The 23,899-nt window shown below is 35.0% G+C and overlaps 1 protein-coding gene across 1 annotated transcript; it reads right to left on the bottom strand.

Moving 5' to 3' along the window:
* Positions 1-887: 887 nt before the first annotated feature.
* On the bottom strand, positions 888-23,786 carry LOC126832531 (coiled-coil domain-containing protein 93). Its single transcript, XM_050563352.2, has 13 exons — positions 23,663-23,786; positions 18,984-19,097; positions 17,061-17,155; positions 15,600-15,711; positions 14,610-14,708; positions 10,375-10,431; positions 7,845-7,942; positions 4,764-4,893; positions 4,603-4,653; positions 3,587-3,673; positions 2,824-2,940; positions 2,240-2,325; positions 888-900 (listed from the first exon to the last, which is right to left on the bottom strand). Exons 1-13 carry the CDS (start codon positions 23,747-23,749, stop codon positions 888-890), a joined length of 1,146 nt encoding a protein of 381 aa, XP_050419309.2. The 5' UTR covers positions 23,750-23,786.
* Positions 23,787-23,899: the final 113 nt, after the last annotated feature.

Genomic DNA, 23,899 nt, shown 5'->3' with positions numbered 1-23,899 from the left:
TAGTTCACATTAGATGGTGTGTATTTTAGTTCACATTAGATGGTGTGTATTTTAGTTTACAGTAGATGGTGTGTATTTTAGTTCACATTAGATGGTGTGTATTTTAGTTTACAGTAGATGGTGTGTATTTTAGTTCACATTAGATGGTGTGTATTTTAGTTCACATTAGATGGTGTGTATTTTAGTTTACAGTAGATGGTGTGTATTTTAGTTCACATTAGATGGTGTGTATTTTAGTTTACATTAGATGGTGTGTATTTTAGTTCACATTAGATGGTGTGTATTTTAGTTTACATTAGATGGTGTGTATTTTAGTTTACAATAGATGGTGTGTATTTTTGACAGCGGAGGAAGTGTGACCCAATTATTTTTTTCCTTCAAAAAAAACATCGCGTTCTGATTTGAATCCCAAGGTAAAATAGTACCAGACGTTTCCCGACTATCCCTGACTATATCTCAGGTTTTTATTCAATGATTACTCACCAATAAAAGTCGTATTTTATGAAGTTTATCTTTATCAGCCTGATATTGTTTATCAATAATTCCAACTCGTTCCTCATCTTCCAAATCTACATCAGCACCATCTTCCTTTAGTTTATCTATATTCTCTTTCAGTCGAGCCATTTCCTCCTAAAATAATATTAATATCGATATCATGTCCATTTCCTCCTAAAATAATATTAATATCGATATCATGTCCATTTCCTCCTAAAATAATATTAATATCGATATCATGTCCATTTCCTCCTAAAATAATATTAATATCGATATCATGTCCATTTCCTCCTAAAATAATATTAATATCGATATCATGTCCATTTCCTCCTAAAATAATATTAATATCGATATCATGTCCATTTCCTCCTAAAATAATATTAATATCGATATCATGTCCATTTCCTCCTAAAATAATATAAATAATCTTTAATATGGATATGATGTACAGCTCAGTCCTGTTAAAATACAATTGACAATAATTCCATGTACAATACAGACAGAACTACTAGCATGGTACCTGTAGAATGAGCTTACCTTACAATGAACTACTAGCATGGTACCTGTAGAATCAGCTTACCTTACAATGAGCTTTAAATTCCTGTTCTTGTTTCTTTAGATTTTCATTCATAGCTACCAATGATCTTAATGTCTGTAGAATACTGAAAACAAACAAAGAAATATTTCAGAAAAATAATAATGCCCTTTTGGTAATTTCTATTATGTGATTCTGTAGTTTGAAAATAATACAACTGACACGCCTAAAAATCCATTCACTTGATTTGATATTTCCTAACTTATTGTCTGTGTTGTCCATGTATATGTCTGACTAATTGCTTCCAATCCGTTGTACCGGAAAATAACTTTATAGAAACTGACTGTTGTTAATTTACTTTTTACATCAAATTTTGTTCAAACTAATATACCGTAGTAATAAGTGTAGAGGGACCACACTACACGTAAAACTAAACGGACAAGACCAACCTGTGGACAAGACAAACCTGTGGACAAGACAAACCTGTGGACAGGACAAACTACAGACATTGTAAGAGATAAAAAATATCCAATAAAGCCAATCTACCTTTGGTTTTCTTCAGTCTCCATTTCTTCAATTTTTTTCATTTCTCCATCAATAATGGCTCCCTTTTCTTGTGCCTTTTAAAACAAAACAATTCAAAATCAATTTAGAAATAAAAACTTAAATTTAAACTATTTTAACTTTCTATAAAATAAAACCTGCTCTTGGTCTTTTTCTCTCTACTTCAAATAGCAGGGACAGTTTAAAATATAACTACACTTACCTTCTCTTCTACAATCACCTTCGCTTGTCAACAGACACTAAGCTAGTTCACCGACAATTTTAGTTAAAGACACTAGGTATAATTTGTGAATTTTAAGAAGTATTTATTTTGCATCTCGAAGTATATAGATCTGTGTATGAAGAATGATACAATTAAATTAGCTCAGTGATCGTAATTATCACAAGGTTTACTAGTAAAATAACCTTATCCTGCATAGTCTGACATATTACTATTAAAACCAGGCCATAAGTTCACAAAACATTCTCAGACTTAAGTTAAGAATTTACCCAACTTTCAATCACTGTTTATGAGAAATATTTTAGATCCAGAAACACAAAGCTTTGTACATAGTTTCTTATTGATGTATCTGATACGTAAAAACAACAAAAGTTTGATAAGGGGCTATATTTTAGTTAAAATAAATCTGAGAATGCTTTGTGAACTCTGGGCCTAGTTTATTTCTCACCTCAGCAAGTTTAGCCTGTGTATCAGTGTAGGCTTTCTGTAGCTCGGAATGTTTCGCCATTACCTGAAAATAACAAAATATTCTGTAAACTACAGGTATATATATTTAACTTGATTATCTTTGACACAGTGCTTAACATAAATATTCTTGACAGCAGACACAGTGCTTAACATAAGTATACTTGACAACACAAACAGCAGCTCCACCAACGAGTACGTAAATGAAATGGGGGTTTAACGACCTGGCTAATGAAGACGGGCATAAGTCATATAGTGTACTATGAGTGAAATTTTGCTCGGACAGTTGCAGTACGGCCTACACTCTTATGTTTTGAATTCCAAATGTCAAGGTTTTTTTATGTGCACGCCCATGTGTACATGACACATCGAAATGGCTAGATGCTGTACCTCCGTCAACCCAGGCAACTGGGGACATTCTGTTGTCAACCCAGGCAACTGGGGACATTCTGTTGTCAACCCAGGCAACTGGGGACATTCTGTTGTCAACCCAGTCAACTGGGGACATTCTGGGAGACTGGTTGTATGAATAACTATAACATACCTCTGTTAATCTTGATGTCTGTTGGTCGATTTGTTTACGTAATGCTGTGGTCACACGTTTATGTTGTTGAGCTCCACCCACTCGTTCGCTCTTCTCAATCTGTTCAATCTCTGCTTGCTTATAATAAAAATAACAGCTGGATACACTCAACTACATGTGCTTCCATTTTTACTTCAATAATTCGCTTGCCATATACAATGTACTACGAGGGATCTTTGACATGCATGCCAGTGTGTACACAGGACCTCACTTTTTCGTCCTGTTTGTTCGACTATACATTGTCCCTTGCCATGCCCTCTGTCCTGCACCACTGATAAGAAAGAACGATGAACTTTCTCTGCTAATGCAGCGATCAAACACAGGATCTGCAGGTTAGCGATCAAACGTCCTACTCATCGAGCCACCTCATCGAGCCACCTTCACTCCCGTTAATGTAACAATTCAAGGAGTTACGTAGTGTTATTTATATAGGCTACAAGATTCACTGCAGTTATTGTATTATAGGCTTTCATGTCCTGTTTATCACAAATTGTTACAAGGTTAAATAGATGACATATTATCTTGGCAGTAAAAAATATTTTTATTACAGAATATTTTAAAAATTTTAATAAACAAACCAATTTCCAACTTTATTCATCCAAAAATTTACGATAATTTTCCATGCCTTATGAATAAGTAGGTTGAGGTTGAAACAAACATGCCAATATTTGACAAAGCAAGAAATAAAAACAAAAGCAAAAATAAGAGAAATAAACAAACTCACTTTTTCCGCGTATTCTGAAGCAATCTGTTGTATTTCAGCTGACTGCATGCCTACTATGGAACCTACAGCACTAGCTGATAACTTGCCCTAATAGATAGTACCACAATAAACACACAATATACATGCACAGTTAGTCACATACCACATAGCAAGTAGCTCATTTATCAAGTACACAAAGTAAGGACTGTCTTGACAACGAGAATACTACTAGAAATATTACAGCACAACATTTTACAAAATTTCAATAGTCTACGAAAACAATTGTTTATTTTACATAACCTACTACCAGCTGGGTAACCTCAATTATTTAGTCAAACGTTCAAAATATTCATTATTTTTACAGTTTTGTCTAGCACTTGAAATTCCTACCAGGGTAATGTTAAAATAATTTTAATTCTTATAAACGGTTTTCACTTTCTTTTAAAGTGAGAGGAAATTATAGGGTGTTAATAACACACAGATATATCACTTAAATCAAATTGAAAGTAAACATACAATATTCTGGAATTGTTTTCCAAAGTCATCATTAAATCATGAAACAGGAAATACTATTCAAGCCAATTCTCATGAAATGTGATATGTATGTAGATTATCTATTATTAAAATCTATTATTCATAATCTAAAAGAGAATCAAAATTCAAAATATGTTTTGCCGTTTTTATTGTAACCAACTGATTGACCTGAAACTAATACAAGATGTTAAGCGTTATTAGTATTTTTAGCACTATCAAAATACATGCAATTATTTTTTATTTTGTGTAATATATGTTTAACAACTTTCAACTTTATTTTAAAGTTTTTACAAATAAGGTTCCTGGGACTAGGACATGGAACATATTAGTTTCTTCTTTGTGAGATCATTGCTGAATTTTTACAGAGTTTTCATGCTACATTTATTTTACCCTGCACTTTCCTATCTTATTACATGCGTCTCTACATACTTTTTTTTCTAGAGGACTTACCATGTGACAATCAAGACTATGCTAAAATACTAATCAATCTAGTCTATACTCACTTCCTGTATTCCTGTAGCAGACATTCCACTCATCAACATTTTGATACGTTTCTACAAAATAAAACATGATTTATCTGGTAACATCTGTCATATCTGGGGTACAAGAGTACAATAAACATTGTTAGTTAACCATGTGAAGTGGTATCACATGTTCAACATACCTCCTCCTCCGCCTGAAGATCTTCCTCTGTGTCTACTTCTTTCCCACCTAAACTAGCAGCCACAGCTTTCTTCTTAGCAGACGCTTCATTCTCTTTCTCATCCTTTGATGTTTTACTAAAACCATATCTCCTGCAACATTTCATACGTAAAATATTCAACAGATTTCTGCACGGATCCAGATAATGAAGAAGGGCATGTATCCAGCATACTGGGTGCTTTGAAGAAAATTTTGCCTGGTTAGCCTACACTTTTTTCAAATTATTTAAAATTCTGTCAAGAATTCTTTTATGTGCACGACAATGTGTAGAAGGGACCTCATTGTTTTCATGACCATAGGCGTACGGCTCGATGACAGTTAGGGAGCCAGAACCCGAAATGATCGAAAAAATTTCAGGGTACATACAGTGGCGCAGTCTTCTGTGAGAACGGAGGAGCGGATTCCCCACCCCCACCCCCCGAAAATTTTGGAAAAATTGATGGCAACAAACACATTTTCCTGCTAAACATACATTATGCAAGAGCTAAATCTGCCAATTGCAGGTCTTTCTTAGGCCTGAACTGTTATATAAATTATTAATTAGACATTAATTAACTTATCCAGACCATAATCAACTCTCGATGGAATTGCTAGCCTGTGATATTTACTGGATTAGAACCCAGTTTGCTGCTTCTGATTAAATCAAAAAAATGGATAACCGAGACTAAGTTTTTTTATCGTATCGACTTTAGTAATGATGATCGAGGCTAGGCTCAAAATTCAATTACTAAATACTTGGTTCAGGGTGGATCAATTTGACTGAAGTTTTTTTAGAAAATTGCCTTTACATTATCTATTTTTTAACTATTATAGCGAGAACTGCCAACTCTTTATCTAATCTCCCATAATGTATCTTGTAAGTGATGTAATATAGCCTTATGTATCTTTAAGTGATGTAATGTAAGTGATCTAATATAGCCTAATGAAGATGACGGACTTGAATTTCAATCAACGAAATAATCGTTTATAGTCCACAGTGACGGGACAGTTGGAAGAAAATTTTGAAAATTTAACTGCCGGAAAACATGTTTTCTTTTTATTTCAGCTTGTAAATACAGCAACTCCACTGTGGTCCAATATACATATCATACCTTTGGTCACCAAACAACTGTCTTGGGGTATGGGGGACTTGCCACCGAGGACAAAATTTTGAAAATTTAACTACCGCAAATGCATTTTTCTGCTAATCTAGCCCACGAGTTAAACAGTTCCAAAATTGTCCAATGGTTTTGTAACCGAAATCCCACTCTATGCCGACCTGAAATCCAACCATCCAATCGAACTGTTGCAGCTGCATTCACAAATAATAATCAATACCCGAAAAATGTGGCACAAAGTAGAGTAGCTCCAGACAGAATGTTTTAATCCATAGTCAATTCAGTACAAATTTGTGGTATTCAATTAAAAGAAAAGTAAAATTAGTGTTTTATAAGATTTTGGACACTTTCTTTTGCCAATTACATGTAATAATATTTTCTTTTTTCACTTTACCCGTCTGCCTGAAAAGTCAGATTACCCGAAAGTTAGGGGAGCACCTGCCCGCACCCCCTATGCCCGCCTGGCTCGTACACCTATGTTCATCACATCTGACGGACTAGACACTGTCCTTGCTCATCCTCGGTATTCCCAGTGGTTTCATTCCGTTTTACTCCACTAAACCCCTCGGTTAATCTATGAGGGAGACACGTTTTACTCCACTAAACCCCTGGGTTAATCTATGAGGGAGACACGTTTTACTCCACTAAACCCCTCGGTTAATCTATGAGGGAGACACGTTTTACTCCACTAAACCCCTGGGTTAATCTATGAGGGAGACACGTTTTACTCCACTAAACCCCTGGGTTAATCTATGAGGGAGACACGTTTTCAATTTATTCGTCCTTGATGATTGTGCTAGTTTTATCGACCAATCCCATACATCGTTAATTGAAAAGGAAGTTGGCAAAGGGAAGTAACTCTCATCGGACAAGTTTAGGTGTTAGCCTAAATGAGAGGAGTTCAAATTATTCTAAATGTGTACTTACTTACTAACAACAAATTATATAATATTTAATTAATGAAGACTGGACCAAATTGCCAAGTATAAGTTCAATAATAATAAACATAACAGAATGAAACATTTCAGATAAAGAACGAATAGTAATAATAATAACAAAAATCAAATATATAGACGTTATCAGCGAAACATACTACATATTTTGATAATGCAATTAATTATAAATGAATTAGAAATATATACATTATTTACATAAATCATTCAGTAAATGGACATGAATTTGGTTACTTACCCTTTTAAAATCGAAGACGAAACGACTGATTTGTAAACAGTTTCTTGATTGGTTCGTAGTCCTTAGCTACAATCAAGGCCAGGGCAGATAATTTGAAATCGTGGAAACCCTATGGATTAACCCAGGGTATAGTGGAGTAGAACGGACTGAAAACACTGGGGATATCGCGGATTGTCCTTGTTAGGCACTCACGTCCTACACTAATGACATGGTTAAACCACGCCGGAAAATCACAAGGAAATCTGATTTATAGTAAACTGGACAGTTTAAAGATACACTCCCACGAAAATATTTCCAACAAAAGTATGGCAAATATAGTAGAAACAGCCAATCTTACTAGACACATCCAAAATAATAGATTCCAGTATGAGTGCACTGGACAGACCGAATAGGGAGTGCTTGGTTTGGCTAGAGATTGTGAGAACTGTCAGAGACTTAACTGTATTGCAGACTTTGTGATTAACTGGCAGAGAATAATCCAAGAATTTACATAGGCTTCAATATTTATGGTAAATGGACAGCCAGACCCAGTTATGACAAATACAAGCTAAAAATGGACCCTCGGCCAAATCAAGTCATGTGACAAACAAATCAAGGCTTGACAGAATGTTAGCCATTAAAATATTTTAAGTGAGATTTGAAGCAAACTTTTGATGGATAAATTAGTTTGAATATGTATTAAAGTCATCAACAGATGTTCAAGCATGCCCAGTTTCATGTTGATGATGGTACAATAATTAAAGAACAAGACTTACCTTCCATATTCTAACAATGTGGAATGGACCTGGGTCTCCTCATCTTCCATTCTTTTTGATGCATTTCGTCGAAATCTTCTCTGGGGTTTGTAAGCATTCTATTAAAATATGCAAAATTTAATTCATCCATGAATAGAGATACGTTCTTATAATTCAACATACATGTATTTCAGTCTCTGCTGTTTTTAAAGCGATAATTTCATATTTTCTAAGAAAGTCAAAACATAATTATTTCTATGTCTTTTGCTCAATAGGTTGTCAACTCACTATTATACGATTATAGGAATCATTCTCATACTTAAAAATCATTGACCCCGGAAATAATAACACAATTACCTCCCTTGTTTTCCTATTCCCCATCATGGAATAGCGATCTTCAAACGTTTGAATTTTAAAATAAAAATGATATTTTTGCCAATTTCTCAACTGGCAATAGTGAATTATAGGATTAATTGGATTATTCTTTAACAAGGTAGGACTGTTTGTAGATACCATCTATTTTAAGGCTTTATTTTAATAAATTTTAAAAATATAACTTAAAAATATGAAATTGCAACTTTAAAACCTCAAACCATTTTTAGGAACATAAAACCCAACCAATATTCCAGCATTCTTACCACACCAGACCAATTTCAAGCCTTTTCGTGAAAACAACCCATATTCAAGTTTTTTCAAGCAACCCATTTTCAAGCCTTTCCAAGAAACTAAATTAACACATTTTCAAGCCTTTTCACAAAACCAAACCAATTTCATGCCTTTTCAAGAAACCAACCTATTTTCAAGCCTTTTCAAGAAACCAACCTATTTTCAAGCCTTTTCAAGAAACCAACCTATTTTCAAGCCTCAAGAAACCAACCTATTTTCAAGCCTTTTCAAGAAACCAACCTATTTTCAAGCCTTTTCAAGAAACCAACCTATTTTCAAGCCTTTTCAAGAAACCAACCTATTTTCAAGCCTTTTCAAGAAACCAACCTATTTTCAAGCCTTTTCAAGAAACCAACCAATTTTCAAGCCTTTGATTTACACTCTCATTTTCAAGATTTTCTCAAAAACTCATATTCAAGCTTTTCCAAACATTATTATTTAAGCCTTTTCAAGGAACCAGTGCATTTTCAAGTAATTCAAATTTCTGTGCCATCCTGTATTTTTGGCTGGGGCCATAGCATTGTCAATGTAATTAATTACATTAGGCCCTACCTTTACGGTACGACAACTATTTTCTCATTTTTACCAATGTAATTCATTACCATTACCCATTATTTTAACCGGACTACATAAATAAATCGGATAAAAATTGTGACCTCTAGAGGTTTCACAACCTTCGTATTACATACTTTTACACAATTTGCGTTCAAAGAGCGGCCATTTTGTCAGGCAGTTTCATTTCGATTTTTCCCTAAATTCGAATTCAACCTTCATTATGGTGGAATGGTGATATATTTAAACTGTTTTTAAAATCGGATAAAACATTGTGACCTTTAGAGAATCCACAGGCTAAAAATGTGATTTTTTGAACAATCAGAGGCCATAATCCATGTTACATTCGGATATGCATGATTACCAAAAGGAACCAAGATCTTTGTGATATAAACATAAATTTAAAGTTTCATCAAAATCGGATACAAATTGTGGCCTCTAGAGGGTCCACAACTTTGATATACCAGATGTTTACACTATTTGCGTACGAGGGGCGGCCATTTTGTCTGGCAATTTTGGTCTGATTTTCATGAAACTCAACCTCAGACAAAATTACGATGTAACGGTGATATATTCAAACTTTTTTTTAAATTGGATAATAATTGTGACCTCTAGAGGGACCACAAACTAAAAACTTGATTTTTTGTACAATCAGGGGCCATAATTCAGGAAGTTATGGTCTGATATGCACGAATATCGAAAGGAACCGAGAACAGTGGGTGGCAGTATAAAAATTGTGACTTCTAGAGGGTTCACAACCTTGATGTACCATGTTTTTTCGCTATTTGAGAACAAGGGGCGGCCATTTTGTCTGTCAGTTTTAAGTCGATTTTCACGAATTTGAACTCAACCATCCTTAGGGTGTAACGGTGATATATTAAAACGTTTTTTTAATTCGGATAAAAATTATCACCTCTATAGGGTCCACAAGCTAAAAACGCTATTTTTCGTACAATCAAGGGCCATAATTCAGGAAGTTACAGTCCGATATGCACGAATATCGACAGGAACCAAGATCTTTGGGTTATAAACTTATATTTCAAGTTTCAACAAAATCGGATAAAAATGCTGACCTCTATAGGGTCCACAAGCTAAAAACGTGATTTTTTGTACAATCAGGGGTCATAATCCATGAAGTTACAGTCCGATACATGCCAATATCGAAAGGAACCGAGATCTTAGGGTGATAAAGCTATATTTCAAGTTTCATTGAAATCGGATAAAAATTGTGACCTGTAGAGTGTCCACAAACAATTGTGGATGGACGGACGGGCGGACAGGGGCGACGACAATATATGTCCACATGAAAATGTGGGCGTATAAAAACCCTTACCTTAGCTGTTGTCACAGCATCGATAGATTTCTCTTTAGATTCTATAAACAACTCATCCTGAAATAATATAATATATTAATACCTGTACTATACACAACACTATGGTCTGTGATTCAACAACATTTCAATGAGATTCACAATGAAAAGCCCCAGATTTATAAAATCAATATTTATGTTAAGTAATTTGACCTTGATATCAGATATATAATAAAATATGTAGACGACAGACAACTGATGAAAACATGTACTTTAGACCATGACAGATCTAATCATCTATACACATCATCACAGACACAATTAAAGTAAATCATTTTTCAGCCAATGTTTAATTTTTCACGGCTTATTATTCAACCTTTAAAAATAAAATAAAAACATCAACGGTAGACAATCTCTCGGCTTGGATTCAACCGCATTAAAAACAGGCTCGGGAAATGATTTTAGCAAAAATTTGTAAGTGGCACTAGATAGTTATATGGCCTCCAGCAGATGTTGAATGCTGACAAATTGTTAATTCATAATATCTTTGTTAATACCCAACAGAATTCAACTATTTATTGGATATTCAACTTTTACAATATTATACTTGCCAGGTCTGTCAATGAGTCAAAGTGGTTTTCATTCCCCGCTAGTATTTGACATGGAGAAGGTTTTCTCTGGGTCCTTCGGTTTCCTACATCAGCTAATAAAAACCCCTACACACAAGCGAATTATTGAAATAAAATTAAACCTTATGTTAGTCCCGAAATGACCCTCTCACATCAGGGTTCTCCTATTAGTTATGTACTACCTCAAGATAAATGAGGGATGATGTAGAAAATTGGTATATTCCTTTGAAAAAGTATCTTTGTAAACTGGAGTAGTTAAATTGACCAAACTAGGCCATTATATTTCAATAATTTGCTTCCACATGGGAAGAAACAGGAGGACACGGGAAAATATCCACATGGTTGGACCATGGTGGGACAGGCGAATTGAAACATGATTAAAATACACATCTATATTTCAACCAGATCCTAGTGTTGTGAATACAAGTAAAATGATTGTGTTAAACCACTAGACCACACAACTTCTCTCAGTTACCGATTTATATGGTTTAATGTGCAATCTGAGGTTGGTGAATTTTGCCTGGACAGTGGTATGGAAGTGTTGTGAAATGTGCTTGTGTACAAGAAAAGAAAGTTCATGGTCGAGAGTGGAAAGTTGATTTGTATAGTGAACAGTGCAGTTGTTGTTGACATAATGCCAGGTATGAGATAAACTGACGGTGATTGGTCGCGTCTGGTGTTGGTTGTTTACTTCAGCTAAACTATGTTATCTTATCAACCAATAGTACAGATAGTCTATATAGATATTATCAATGATATATCGTTATCTTTCAGTTGGGACAAACAAAACTTGAGGTCCTGTGTACAAAGAGTGCATGTTAAAGACTGTTGGAAGTTCCCCCATAGCAGAGCATATATGCCCATTTCATTTCATTTTTTACAGTTATCCCCTCTTGTCTCCACAAATCAGATTTTGATAACGATCCTTTAAGGACAGGTCAGGCACTGGAGATTTAATTATTTAAGTTGGTCAATCGCAATTGTCTACAAGCATGCATAGTTTCATTTCGATTACCCTTGAATTAGCAGACTATTTTGTTCCCTGGCGGAGCCTTAGGTTTTTTTTTTTAGAGTGTAACTCCAAGAGCAACAAGATGAAAATTATGGAACCAGACACTAGTGGAATTGTGCCTGACAAAACCTAACATGTAGCCTGACAATGTCTGTGATGAGTGCCTTTTATGTTCTGTACTTTCATAAATAAAGATTGTTGCAGTTAATCACCAAGTGTTGCAACTTTGAAAATTTAATGCCATAATAAAATGGAAATCTTCATCAGGACTTATTTCTTCCCAGATTTATTTTCGGACAAAAACTTATTAATTATACACGATATCGTAGTCTTAGTAACCTTTATCTTAATCCTAGGCAATTATCTACAGCTCTGATACAAGACTTTTACTTCATTTCTTAACATTTTGGAGTCTGATTCAGATTTGTGTAACTTAAACTCATTTTCATGAACAGATAATCTAGGACTAAGCCTTCAAAGCTAAATATATATACACAGTTAACTATTATCACAATCTTTATCAAGCAGTTTATCTTCCATATTTACTATTTTATACATGTAAACAATTTAATCCCGATATGACAACAAATTGATAGAGATGATAGAAAACATTCTCGATGAATGATTACACCTTAGTTGATAACCAACTTTTTATATATATAGGAGTCAAGATTATCATCTGACATGATTGGTTGGTAAAATTATAATTGTACTACGATAGGGTACTGCCCAAAAAATATGTGTTATTTTTCACCCAAGATTTAATAACTCATTTATCCAATCACCTGTGGACATTTCTTTTTTAACTTGTAATACACAAAAACATGCATTACAATACACAGAGAGAGAGAGAGAGATGGGATGGATTTAAGTCCACTGGACACAAACTAGGTCATTTCGGGACTAACATTTGGTTCAATTTTATTTCAATAATTCGCTTCTGCATAGGAATCTTTAGCAGCAAAAGGACCCGGAGAAAATCCACGAGGTTTGGACAGGCGACCCTACTCCTTGTCACGTACAACCGGGGAATCAAAACCATGCCAGTTGACCATATGATACAAATAACATGTGCTAACTTCTAGTGTTTTATAGTGTTTACTGAACCTAGTAGACTAACTTCTAGTGTTTTATAGTGTTTACTGAACCTAGTAGACTAACTTCTAGTGTTTTATAGTGTTTACTGAACCTAGTAGACTAACTTCTAGTGTTTTATAGTGTTTACTGAACCTAGTAGACTAACTTATAGTGTTTACTGAACCTAGTAGACTAACTTCTAGTGTTTTGTATTGTTTACTGAACCTTGTAGACTAACTTCTAGTGTTTTATAGTGTTTACTGAACCTAGTAGACTAACTTCTAGTGTTTTATAGCGTTTACTGAACCTAGTAGACTAACTTCTAGTGTTTTGTAGTGTTTACTGAACCTAATAGACTAATTTCTAGTGTTTTATAGTGTTTACTGAACCTAGTAGACTAACTTCTAGTGTTTTATAGTGTTTACTGAACCTAGTAGACTAACCTCTGGTGCTTTATAGTGTTTACTGAACCTGGTAGACCAATCTCTAGTGTTTTATAGTATTTACTGAACCTAGTAGACTAACTTCTAGTGTTTTATAGTGTTTACTGAACCTAGTAGACTAACTTCTAGTGTTTTATAGTGTTTACTGAAACTAGTAGACTAACTTCTAGTGTTTTATAGTGTTTACTGAACCTAGTAGACTAACTTCTAAGGTTTTATAGTGTATACTGAACCTAGTAGACTAACCTCTGGTGTTTTATAGTGTTTACTGAACCTAGTAGACTAACCTCTAGTGTCTTATAGTGTTTACTGAACCTAGTAGACTAACTTCTAGTGTTTTATAGTGTTTACTGAACCTAGTAGACTAACCTCTAGTGTTTTATAGTGTTTACTGAACCCAGTAGACTAACTTCTAGTGTTTTATAGTGTTTACTGAACCTAGTAGACTAACCTCTGGTGTTTTATAGTGTTTACTGAACCTAGTAGACTAACTTCTAGTGTTTTATAGTGTTTACTGAACCTAGTAGACTAACCTCTGATGTTTTATAGTGTTTACTGAACCTGGTAGACTAACCTCTAGTGTTTTATAGTGTTTACTGAACCTAGTAGACTAACTTCTAGTGTTTAGTAGTGTTTACTGAACCTAGTAGACTAACTTCTGGTGTTTTGTAGTGTTTACTGAACCTAGTAGACTAACTTCTAGTGTTTTATAGTGTTTACTGAACCTAGTAGACTAACCTCTAGTTTTTTTATAGTGTTTACTGAACCTAGTAGACTAACTTCTAGTGTTTTATAGTGTTTACTGAACCTAGTAGACCAACTTCTAGTGTTTTATAGTGTTTACTGAACCTAGTAGACTAACTTCTAGTGTTTTATAGTGTTTACTGAATCTAGTAGACTAACTTCTAGTGTTTACTGAATCTAGTAGACTAACTTCTGGTGTTTTGTAGTGTTTACTGAACCTAGTAGACTAACTTCTAGTGTTTTATAGTGTTTACTGAACCTAGTAGACCAACTTCTAGTGTTTTATAGTGTTTACTGAACCTAGTAGACTAACTTCTAGTGTTTTATAGTGTTTACTGAACCTAGTAGACTAACCTCTGGTGTTTTGTAGTGTTTGCTGAACTGTGAGACCGAGAATGCTCGGATATAATCACCCATTTCTTCTCTGGTTTCTATAGCTCTCTTTACTAACCACTGAAATTACAAAACCAGTGGTTGCCAGGCAGGATACGCCCACATTTTACAAGAGATGGATAGAGAACAAGCTAAAATAAAAAGTTATTTTTCGCACAATCAGGGACCATAATCCAAGAAGTTATGGTCTGAAATGCGCGAATATCGAAATGGACTGAGAAATTTTGGATATAAAGATATATTTTAAGTTTCATCAAAACCTAGAAAGTCCACAACCTTAGTATTACATACTTTTATACTATTTGCGTACAGTGAGTGACCATTTTGTCGGGCGGTTTCGGTCCAATTATCAAACTCAACTGTCATTAGGGTGTAATGGTGATACATTTAAACGTTTTTTAAAATTGGATGACAATTGTGAGCTGTAGAGGGTCCACAAGCTAAAAACATGATTTTTCGTACGATCAGGGGCCATAATCCAAGAAGTTATCATGTGTTATGGTTACATAAATGTAAAGTTTCATCAAAATCGGACTAAAATTGTGGCCTCTATGGGGTCCACAACCTTGATATACATGTACCATATTTTTACATTATTTGCGTACGAGGATGGACAGACGGCCGGACAGACAGACAGGGGTGACAACAATATAAAGAGAAATCCTACAAATAAATAGAATGAGATTTAACTTCCTATTTGTTTTATGATGGCAAATTTTGTTGACAGCAGATTATTTTTATTTTTGTTTTTCGTCCCATCCAAACGACTAGACAATTCACCTTGCCAGGCCCTTAGTTCTGTACCACTGACAAGGGGAAACCTGGCTGGAAAATCCTGAGGAACTTTTTGAAAAACATGACAAATGATTTGTCTAATTCTGGTGTATGTCTGATAATTTTGTTTTACTTGTTGTCTATGTTACATCCTATGTAAAGCGCCATATTGATTACCTGAACAACTGGAAAGATATGGATGAAATCCAAGCCTTGAATTTGATGAGGTTCAATTCTCTGTGGACATTTCATCTTGGGAAGTACAGCTACAATCTTCTCAGTTAGAGCTCTATAAAACAAGAAAGATATGTTGAAACACTTAATTTCATGTAATTTGTGGATAATTTACTCCTAATTACAGGTATAGTACTATCCAGGGCTAGAAATTCACGCGAATCTCCGAATCTGATTCGCGCAAGAGCTTACGTTGCGAAGCTACAAGGATTCGAGTAAGATTTTTCTAAAAAAAAAAAAAAAAAATCTTGGAGAATTGTTGAGTCCGACATTTAATCTAGCCGATTGGTAAAACAATCAATCCGTCACTATGGTATCATAAATCAATCTACTTTTGGCTAAATTACAACAGGGTAATTATTACTTGTTAATAAAAAAAGTCAATCAACTTGCTGGTCGGCTACAATAACAGTCATACCTCATATGGTTCTTAATCTGAGTAATTGGCACATTTAACAGTGATTTTGACAATCCGGTAAAAAAAAACAAAAAAAAAAAACACGCTTGCTGATAATTCATAAAAGGTTCAGTAAAATACGCCACGTGGCGAATAAATATGAACGTAAAATTCTAGAAACAAACGACGACGAACGAAAAGCGAATAAAGACGATCTCGGTATGGTTTGTGAATCGCACGTCTTCTACGCTCCGTCCGTGTGAATTCCAGGTACAGGTAGATATTAAAATACACTGGATCATACATTGATGGATTCACTGACCAGTTGTTAGGTAAATTTAAATCTTCATTGAATATAATCCCCTGGTAGAACACCGAATACACGGAAAGAGAAACAGTGGGTATTTTCCCGATAGAATCTCAAATGCTGAATTCCTATGACATGTGACATATCGGTTGGAATTAGGTCAATAAACCAGATCTAAATGGCGTTTATACACATGCTGACAGAGGCCTTATTTTAAAAATATTATTGAAGCTATATTAAAATATCACTGTTTTTTATGTATAACTATATATTAACGTTCATTAAGTATGTGTGATTTAACTTTATAGACAGAGTAAAGTAACAATTTTGCAAAGAACCAAAATTGTCTCAAGGACCAAATTGTTACACAAAAGAGAGCATGTTAATTTCACATCTAAAGCATGCTCACAAAACCAGACTTTGCCTTTGTAAGAATGGGGAATGAATATCATGTTACTATGGTTACATGTCAATCTTTTCCTTTCATGGCTTCTATTATGTGCACATCACTGTATGTACATGGTGGACCTCGGTTTTTCATTGTCAGGATAGAAGACACGCAACCAGGCAAGTGGAAACTGGGTTTCAGCGCACACTAGAATTGGAATTCTGAAGATTCTAGTGAAGAGTCCACTAGTAGCCTTATCACTCGCCTATCGCAACTCCAGCACTGTTTAATTAAAGGACGAGAAAGACTCACATTTTCTGACCAATGGTTGAATTTTCTTGAAATAACAAATCAACATCAACATCAAAGTTACAAGTTGTTATACACCAACTCATTCCACCAACCACCTGTAAATATATCAAGCGATTTCGGACTAATATAATTACTCAGCATTGACGTTTTTATGTTCTTTTTATCCCTTACCATGTAAGCACTGCAGACGATGGTGATTTCCTGTAATGTTGAACTGGACAAATATACTGTATGCATAATAATACCAAGGTTGTGGACACTCTAGAGGTCACAATTTTATCCGATTTTGATGAAACTTACAATGTATGTTTATAACCCAAAGATCCTGGTTCCTGTCGATATTGGCACATATAAGACTGTAACGTCTTGGATTATGGCCCCTGATTGTACGAAAAATCACAATTTTAACTTGTGGGCCCTAGAGGTCACAAATTTTATTGATTGTAAAAAACGTTCAAATACATGTAAACCACAGTTACACCATTACGGCTGAATTCAAATTCAAAGTTCAAATCGCCGCTCTCATTTTACGCAAATAATGTAGAAGGATATAATACCCAGGACGACCTTCGGATGTAAACTGTTGTCACGACTACAGTCTGAACCAGCATCCGAACACAAATGGCCCAAACCATTTCCTATTCGCCCATGTCAGTTGCTTCGGCAGCTATATTTTCTGCTATTTACTCATTTTTAAAACTATATTTTGACGATGAAGAAATACTTTAAAAACATTTTCTTAAAAAGCTGACTCCATCCGGGTTAATTGGTAACATGGATCATTTCACAAATTTTTTTGTCGTGGACCTATATTCTCTAACTTCCAGGTGTTACCATGAAACCTGATGTAAATAACGCATTGGCAATTTTATGATATTTTTCAGACCAATCTACAAACGTGTCAGTCTTTTCAGCCATCTTTGAACTATCCCGACCATGCTTTATTGCATGGTATGTTTGGTAACGGTCAGAGGTTGAACTAAATGTCATTTGAATGCAGATAGTTTGACTAGAGTACGGAAACCCATCTAGAGGTCACAATTCATTTCCAATTTGCCCTTATCGAACCATAACTTTCTGGATTATGGATGCTGATTGTAGGAAAATTCATGTTTTAGCTCTAGAGGTAGCAATTTTTATTTTATATTCAAAATCGTTCAAATATACCACCGTTATACCATAATTATGGTTGAGTCGGAATTTTTCAAAAATCGGACCGAAACTTCCTGTCAAACGGCCGATCTCCTTTAAGCAAATAGTGTAAAAGTATGTAATACCAAGGTTGTAACAATTTTTATCCGATTTTGATGAAACTTAAAACAAGTGTTTAAGTATCACTAGTTCTTGGGTAAGTTCAAATTTAGTGCACATCGGACCTTCCGTTCTTCAGTTATGCCAAATGCCTTTTACGCAAAATGTGAAATATGAATAAAGTTTGTGGACCTCCTAGAGACGACAATTTTTGTCCAATTGGAAATTAAACAATGTGTTGAGGATCAAAAGTTCTTGGACATGAGTTTCACTTTGGTACGCATGAAACCTTCCATTCTAGAGCTTTAGCAACTGCTATAGAATGTTAGAAAAACTCTATCCCGTCATTTCGGAAATGAGATGGAATGAAATATTCGACTGCTCAGTAAAGTTAACTAATTGGGATCCTCGCAACTGGGTGGCTCTTAACCCAGGGATCAGTATAGTGAATAGCAGGGTTTTTTCTTATGAAAGTCTGCGTTCTACTTCTAGAAGTCTCAATTCTATATTAATTCAGGTATCTCCCAGTTACGTCACTGTATCTAACTGAATAGTTACTTGCGTGCAATAACCTGAAGAAAAGATCACTTGTGACACACACCCCCCCCCCAACTCCACCAAGCCTGGTTGTAACTAAGTGTAAGATTGACATTTAATAACCGTATGTTTTACCTTATCAAATGGTGATAGACCTTTAATTCTGGCTCTAAAATACCCAGCAGCCAACAGCAGATTGATGGTTTCCTGTAGTTTAACGTTCTGTTCTTCATCTTCACGTGTTTCAACCTGAAATTAACAAGCTAGACTAGAAGACATTCTATTCTAAACTTCACCATATATCTACATTTGTAAATTGTCAGGGGTTCACAGCGGTCAAGTCTTTCTTACTTTTGTTGTTTTTTTGTTTTTTTTGTGCTACACGATCTATTACTGTTCCACATTTAATATCATACTTCTTGAGTCCAGCAGTTGGCTCTTTCAATCTCTGGTTTATCATTTTCATTGACTTACGTGGGGTTTGGGTCTAAACGCCTGCACAGGTTTAAATTGAGTTGGGGGTTTTCCCGAAGAAATTGTTTAACGTCTGTCAAATAAATATGACATAGGAATGAAAGAAATTATGGACATAAAATTTAATTTAAAAAAGAGCTTTTTTCTACCCTCTAATCATTCAGAATCAGGGATAAGAATAAATTCAATTAAGACAATATTCTGAAATTTACTCAGGTTTTAAATCAGTTTGAAGGTATTCATTTCAGCTATTTTAAGGCTACCGATATTGGAATTCTAGTATAAGGGTGACAGTTTTGATTGAAAATATTCTTAAGCCTTGGACACACTAGTAGGGTGACCCACCATAAATAAATATCTCCATATATCTCGACAATTACACCACAATATTTATATATATGCCAAGCCTCAAATCAGTTTCACACAATTATAGTCACTAAATAAACGATCATGTTGTACTTAATAAGCTATGACCATTAATCATGTATAAATAATAGACTGAAAACTGGTTCCAAGAGTCGTCCATAACATCCAGACACTTTTGAGTAAAAGATAGGTTACGTGCCCTTGTTTTGAAATTAGAGTCGCTTAACCAGTCTATCGACCATTCTAAGGCTGATTGACAGGTCGGGATAATCAAGACTACTTTATTACGAAACATAACAGAAAGCTAGAACAAGAAATGGAATTAAGAAATGAGCACGTTAGCTAGCTCAACAATTGTTTTAAGAAGCTTGTAAAAGTAACATCCATAACATCCAGACACTTTTGAGTAAAAGATAGGTTACGTGCCCTTGTTTTGAAATTAGTCTCGCTTAACCAGTCTATCGACCATTCTACGTCTGATTGACAGGTCGGGATAATCAAGACTACTTTTTTACGAAACATAACAGAAAGCTAGAACAAGAAATTGAATTTAGAAATAAGCACGTTAGGTAGCTCAACAATCGTTTTAAGAAGCTTGTAAAAGTAAAATGAAACTATTACTGCTATTATCATGTTCCTGTCTAACCCGAGTGATTCAGAGATATTATTTGTACTAAACCAAAAGATGCCGCTCTTAACGGTACAGTTAATGATAAAGCGATTTAAAAAATGAAACGAACGTAATTTCTAAATCTGCTGTAATAACAAAGAAGCTTAAGTTTACTGCTATTCAAAATCGTCAACAATAATTTTTTTACGGCTGTAATAGTTGATAGATTTGTAGAGAATTGCACGTGCCATGGCCATTTATAGTATCATACTGTCAGAAAGTTGGTCTCGGCACGGCGAATGTGCACGCTTCAGTGGTAGTCTCGAACTGTATTTCTGTGAGTACATGGGTCACCTAACACTAGTTGAACGATTCGATTGAATTGTTCGACCAAATCAATCGGCTTCGAAATTCGCCTACTGTGTGAACCATCGTAAATTTTAAACAGATTTCTTCGATTATGAAAAAACTACTTAACTTTGGTTATTATAAAGTTACCTGTGTGTTTGTAATGAACTCCCGTTCGATAAAATCCATTGCAATACTAATTATCACAACGATGAAAACAAGTTCTCTCTTGAAAAATTTGAAATTTCGACAGAGTCGATGTCAACAATGTCTTCGTGACGTATTGGTCGAATCCAATATACCTGTTGCGGGGGTTGGTTAACATTGAAAGATAGTTTGACAGCGCGATCATTTTGATCGTATATGGGTTTGGGCGACAAAAAATATCAATTGAAGGCAATTACATAGGAGATTTATATGGAAACCATTGATCGCCAGTCTATCAAATTTTCTTCACAATTAAATTATCACTGATTGCACGGATACTCGTAAAAATAAAGTCATATATAAACTATAAATATCCTATCTTCTTTCTGTTATAAATAATTTAACAAGGATCATGAAGCTTACCTCCGAATTCTCTGAGTGTATTTTTAATTTTATACGCATTCTTTCGATCGAATAATAACCGCTTCAGTAACATCTTTAAGCGTGTTGCGACAGACCTCAACATGCCTATTGGGTGCCCGGGTGGGTATATAATGCTACTAAGCCCGTATGACCCCGTAAGAAGCGGAACATTAATTCTCGATTCGGCAGTTTTGACCGAAGTGTGATAAAGCCCGTAAAACGAATGTATAGTTGTGTTTGTGCGGCATGCGTGTTCAAAAGTAAATTATCCCATCCGAATCGCTAATCAAATAATTAGAACAAAATATTTCAAAAAGTAAAGCTATAAAATTTGCAGAGATTTTACTAGAATGTAAAAGACGGTAACTAAAATACAGGAATGCGGGTAGTTATGTGTGCGAACGCTCAAACTCAATGCCAATTGTCGTAGGTATCCAGACCACTCGGACCAAAGACTACTCGGACTAAGACCAGTCGGACCAAAACAAGACCAGTCGGACCAATTAAATTATATTATAAGGCTAGACAATATGCTATTTTTTTATTATTAAATCACAATACAAAGAAGCAAATAATTCTTATACAGAATTCTTATATTTAGAGTTGTTTAGTTCAATTTTGTGTACGGAAAATAAATCAACGATTAGTTTTAAAATTAATTAATAATGGTGACAAAAAAAAATATCAATCTAATTTTTCTTATTTACTCTTGCAATGAGACTCGGTATGTCCAGACTTTTGACAGTTTCTACATATACGGGTATACTGTTCTTATCTGATGGCCTAATTTTACTTTTTCCACATTTGCGGTATCCCCAATGGTTTCATTCCGTTCTACCCCACTAACCACTTTGTTAATATATGGGGGGGGGGGGGGGAGACACGTCTTCAAGTTATCCGCCCTTGATGCGTTAATATAAACAGCCCATAATAATACGAAGACCGGACGTTTATAATATGCACCTTTTTAAACGTGACTACAAGTGTGGTTCTCGATATTTTGCGATTTGGGATACAATTATCAATTTATTCAAACAACACGTTATTATTAGTTCGAGTAGCCATATTAAAACACACACAATTATCAATTTATTCAAATAACACTTTATTATTGGTTCGAGTAGTCATATTAAAATAAACACAATTATCAATTTATTAAAATAACACTTTATTATTGGTTCGAGTAATCATATTAAAACAAACGCAATTATCAATTTATTAAAACAACACTATATTATTGGTCTGAGTCGTCTTTCTGTTGGGTCCGAATAGTCTTTTTGTATGGTCCGAGTTGTCTATTTGTTTGGGCTGAGTGGTCTATCAGTTGGTCCGACTGGTCTTGAACCGGGTGGTTTTTGGTCCGAGTGGTCATGGATTCTTGTCGTAATTGTACTTGAATTTCCTATGCTGTCACCCCTAATACGAAATGATATCCTCCGCAGAATGACGTAACCATCTTCCATATTGGTATTTTTCTCTGGGAAAAGTTTGTGATATTTCAATTTTTCAAGAGAGAACTTGTTTTCATCGTTGTGATAATTAGTTGTGCAATGGATTTTATCGAACGGGAGTTGGTTACAAACACACAGGTAAGTTTATAATAACCAAAGTTAAGTAGTTTGTTCATAATCGAAGAAATCTGTTTAAAATTTACCAAGACTCAGACAGTAATGTTGCCTCTGACATTCAACCGCCATGTTTAATCATGTGACGTGAATGGTGATGCAATCAACTGGTGAATTGAGCGAAGGATTCGCCTAGGTAAGGTTTTCGTCGTTTACTCGCGTCACTCGAGTCGACTCCATTGCCGAGTTTACCCGGGTGAAACATCCCGAACGGTCCGAGTAGTCCGAGTAGTCACATGACATCAAAACAGCTACGACGTCAGTATGTAATCGAGAGACAGGCTTTTTTGCGTATAGGACGCCATTTTGTCACGTGACAAACCCTTTTACTCTCCGCTCAACGGGGAGTAACTGGGTTAGTCACGTGATGCGACTCGAGTCAGTCATGTGACCAACTCGATTCAAAACGCGAACGGTCTGGTGTCGACTCGAGTGACTCGGGTGAACAACGAAAACCTTACCCAAGTGTGTGCACCCATTCACTCATTCAGCCGAAATAATTCAGCGATGATGTATTGATTCGGTCGATTGATTTGTCTAATGTTGTCCAAAGCTTGGTGTATGATGGCAGTATCATTAGGCCTCATAGATAAAAATCTGATGTAATATGAAATCAATTACTTTATTGTCAATAAGAAATATAAAATATACACAATATATTATAAATATTCATTAATTATTTAATAATAATATTATCAATTTTGAGGCGCGGACATGTCCAGTGCCAAACATAAAAACATTGCCAGTGTAACTATGTCTCATGTTTAAAGATAAGGACAATGGATAAAAATTAATCTGTAGTTTGATCGCATTGTTTATACCTCGACTTCTCTGCCTTCTGTATCAACCTGAGTTGGTAATCTTGAAGAAGAAATTCCTGCAAAAACACTCCCTCCTGGATTAGCCATTTTGACAAGTCATGTGACTACCACGTGAGAATGGTTGTCTAACCCGGAAGTATATTTTTGTTAGGTTTGACCCTTGAACTAAATCATGACCGTGAGACTTTCTGGGTTCGTGAACTTTCATGACCGCCTTTTTGTTCTCATGTGTCCAGA

The sequence above is a fragment of the Patella vulgata genome, chromosome 9 (genome assembly GCF_932274485.2).
Source record: "Patella vulgata chromosome 9, xgPatVulg1.2, whole genome shotgun sequence".
Taxonomy (NCBI): domain Eukaryota; kingdom Metazoa; phylum Mollusca; class Gastropoda; family Patellidae; genus Patella; species Patella vulgata.
Note: the sequence above shows the minus strand (reverse complement) of the source record. Positions and strands in the feature narration are given on the sequence as shown.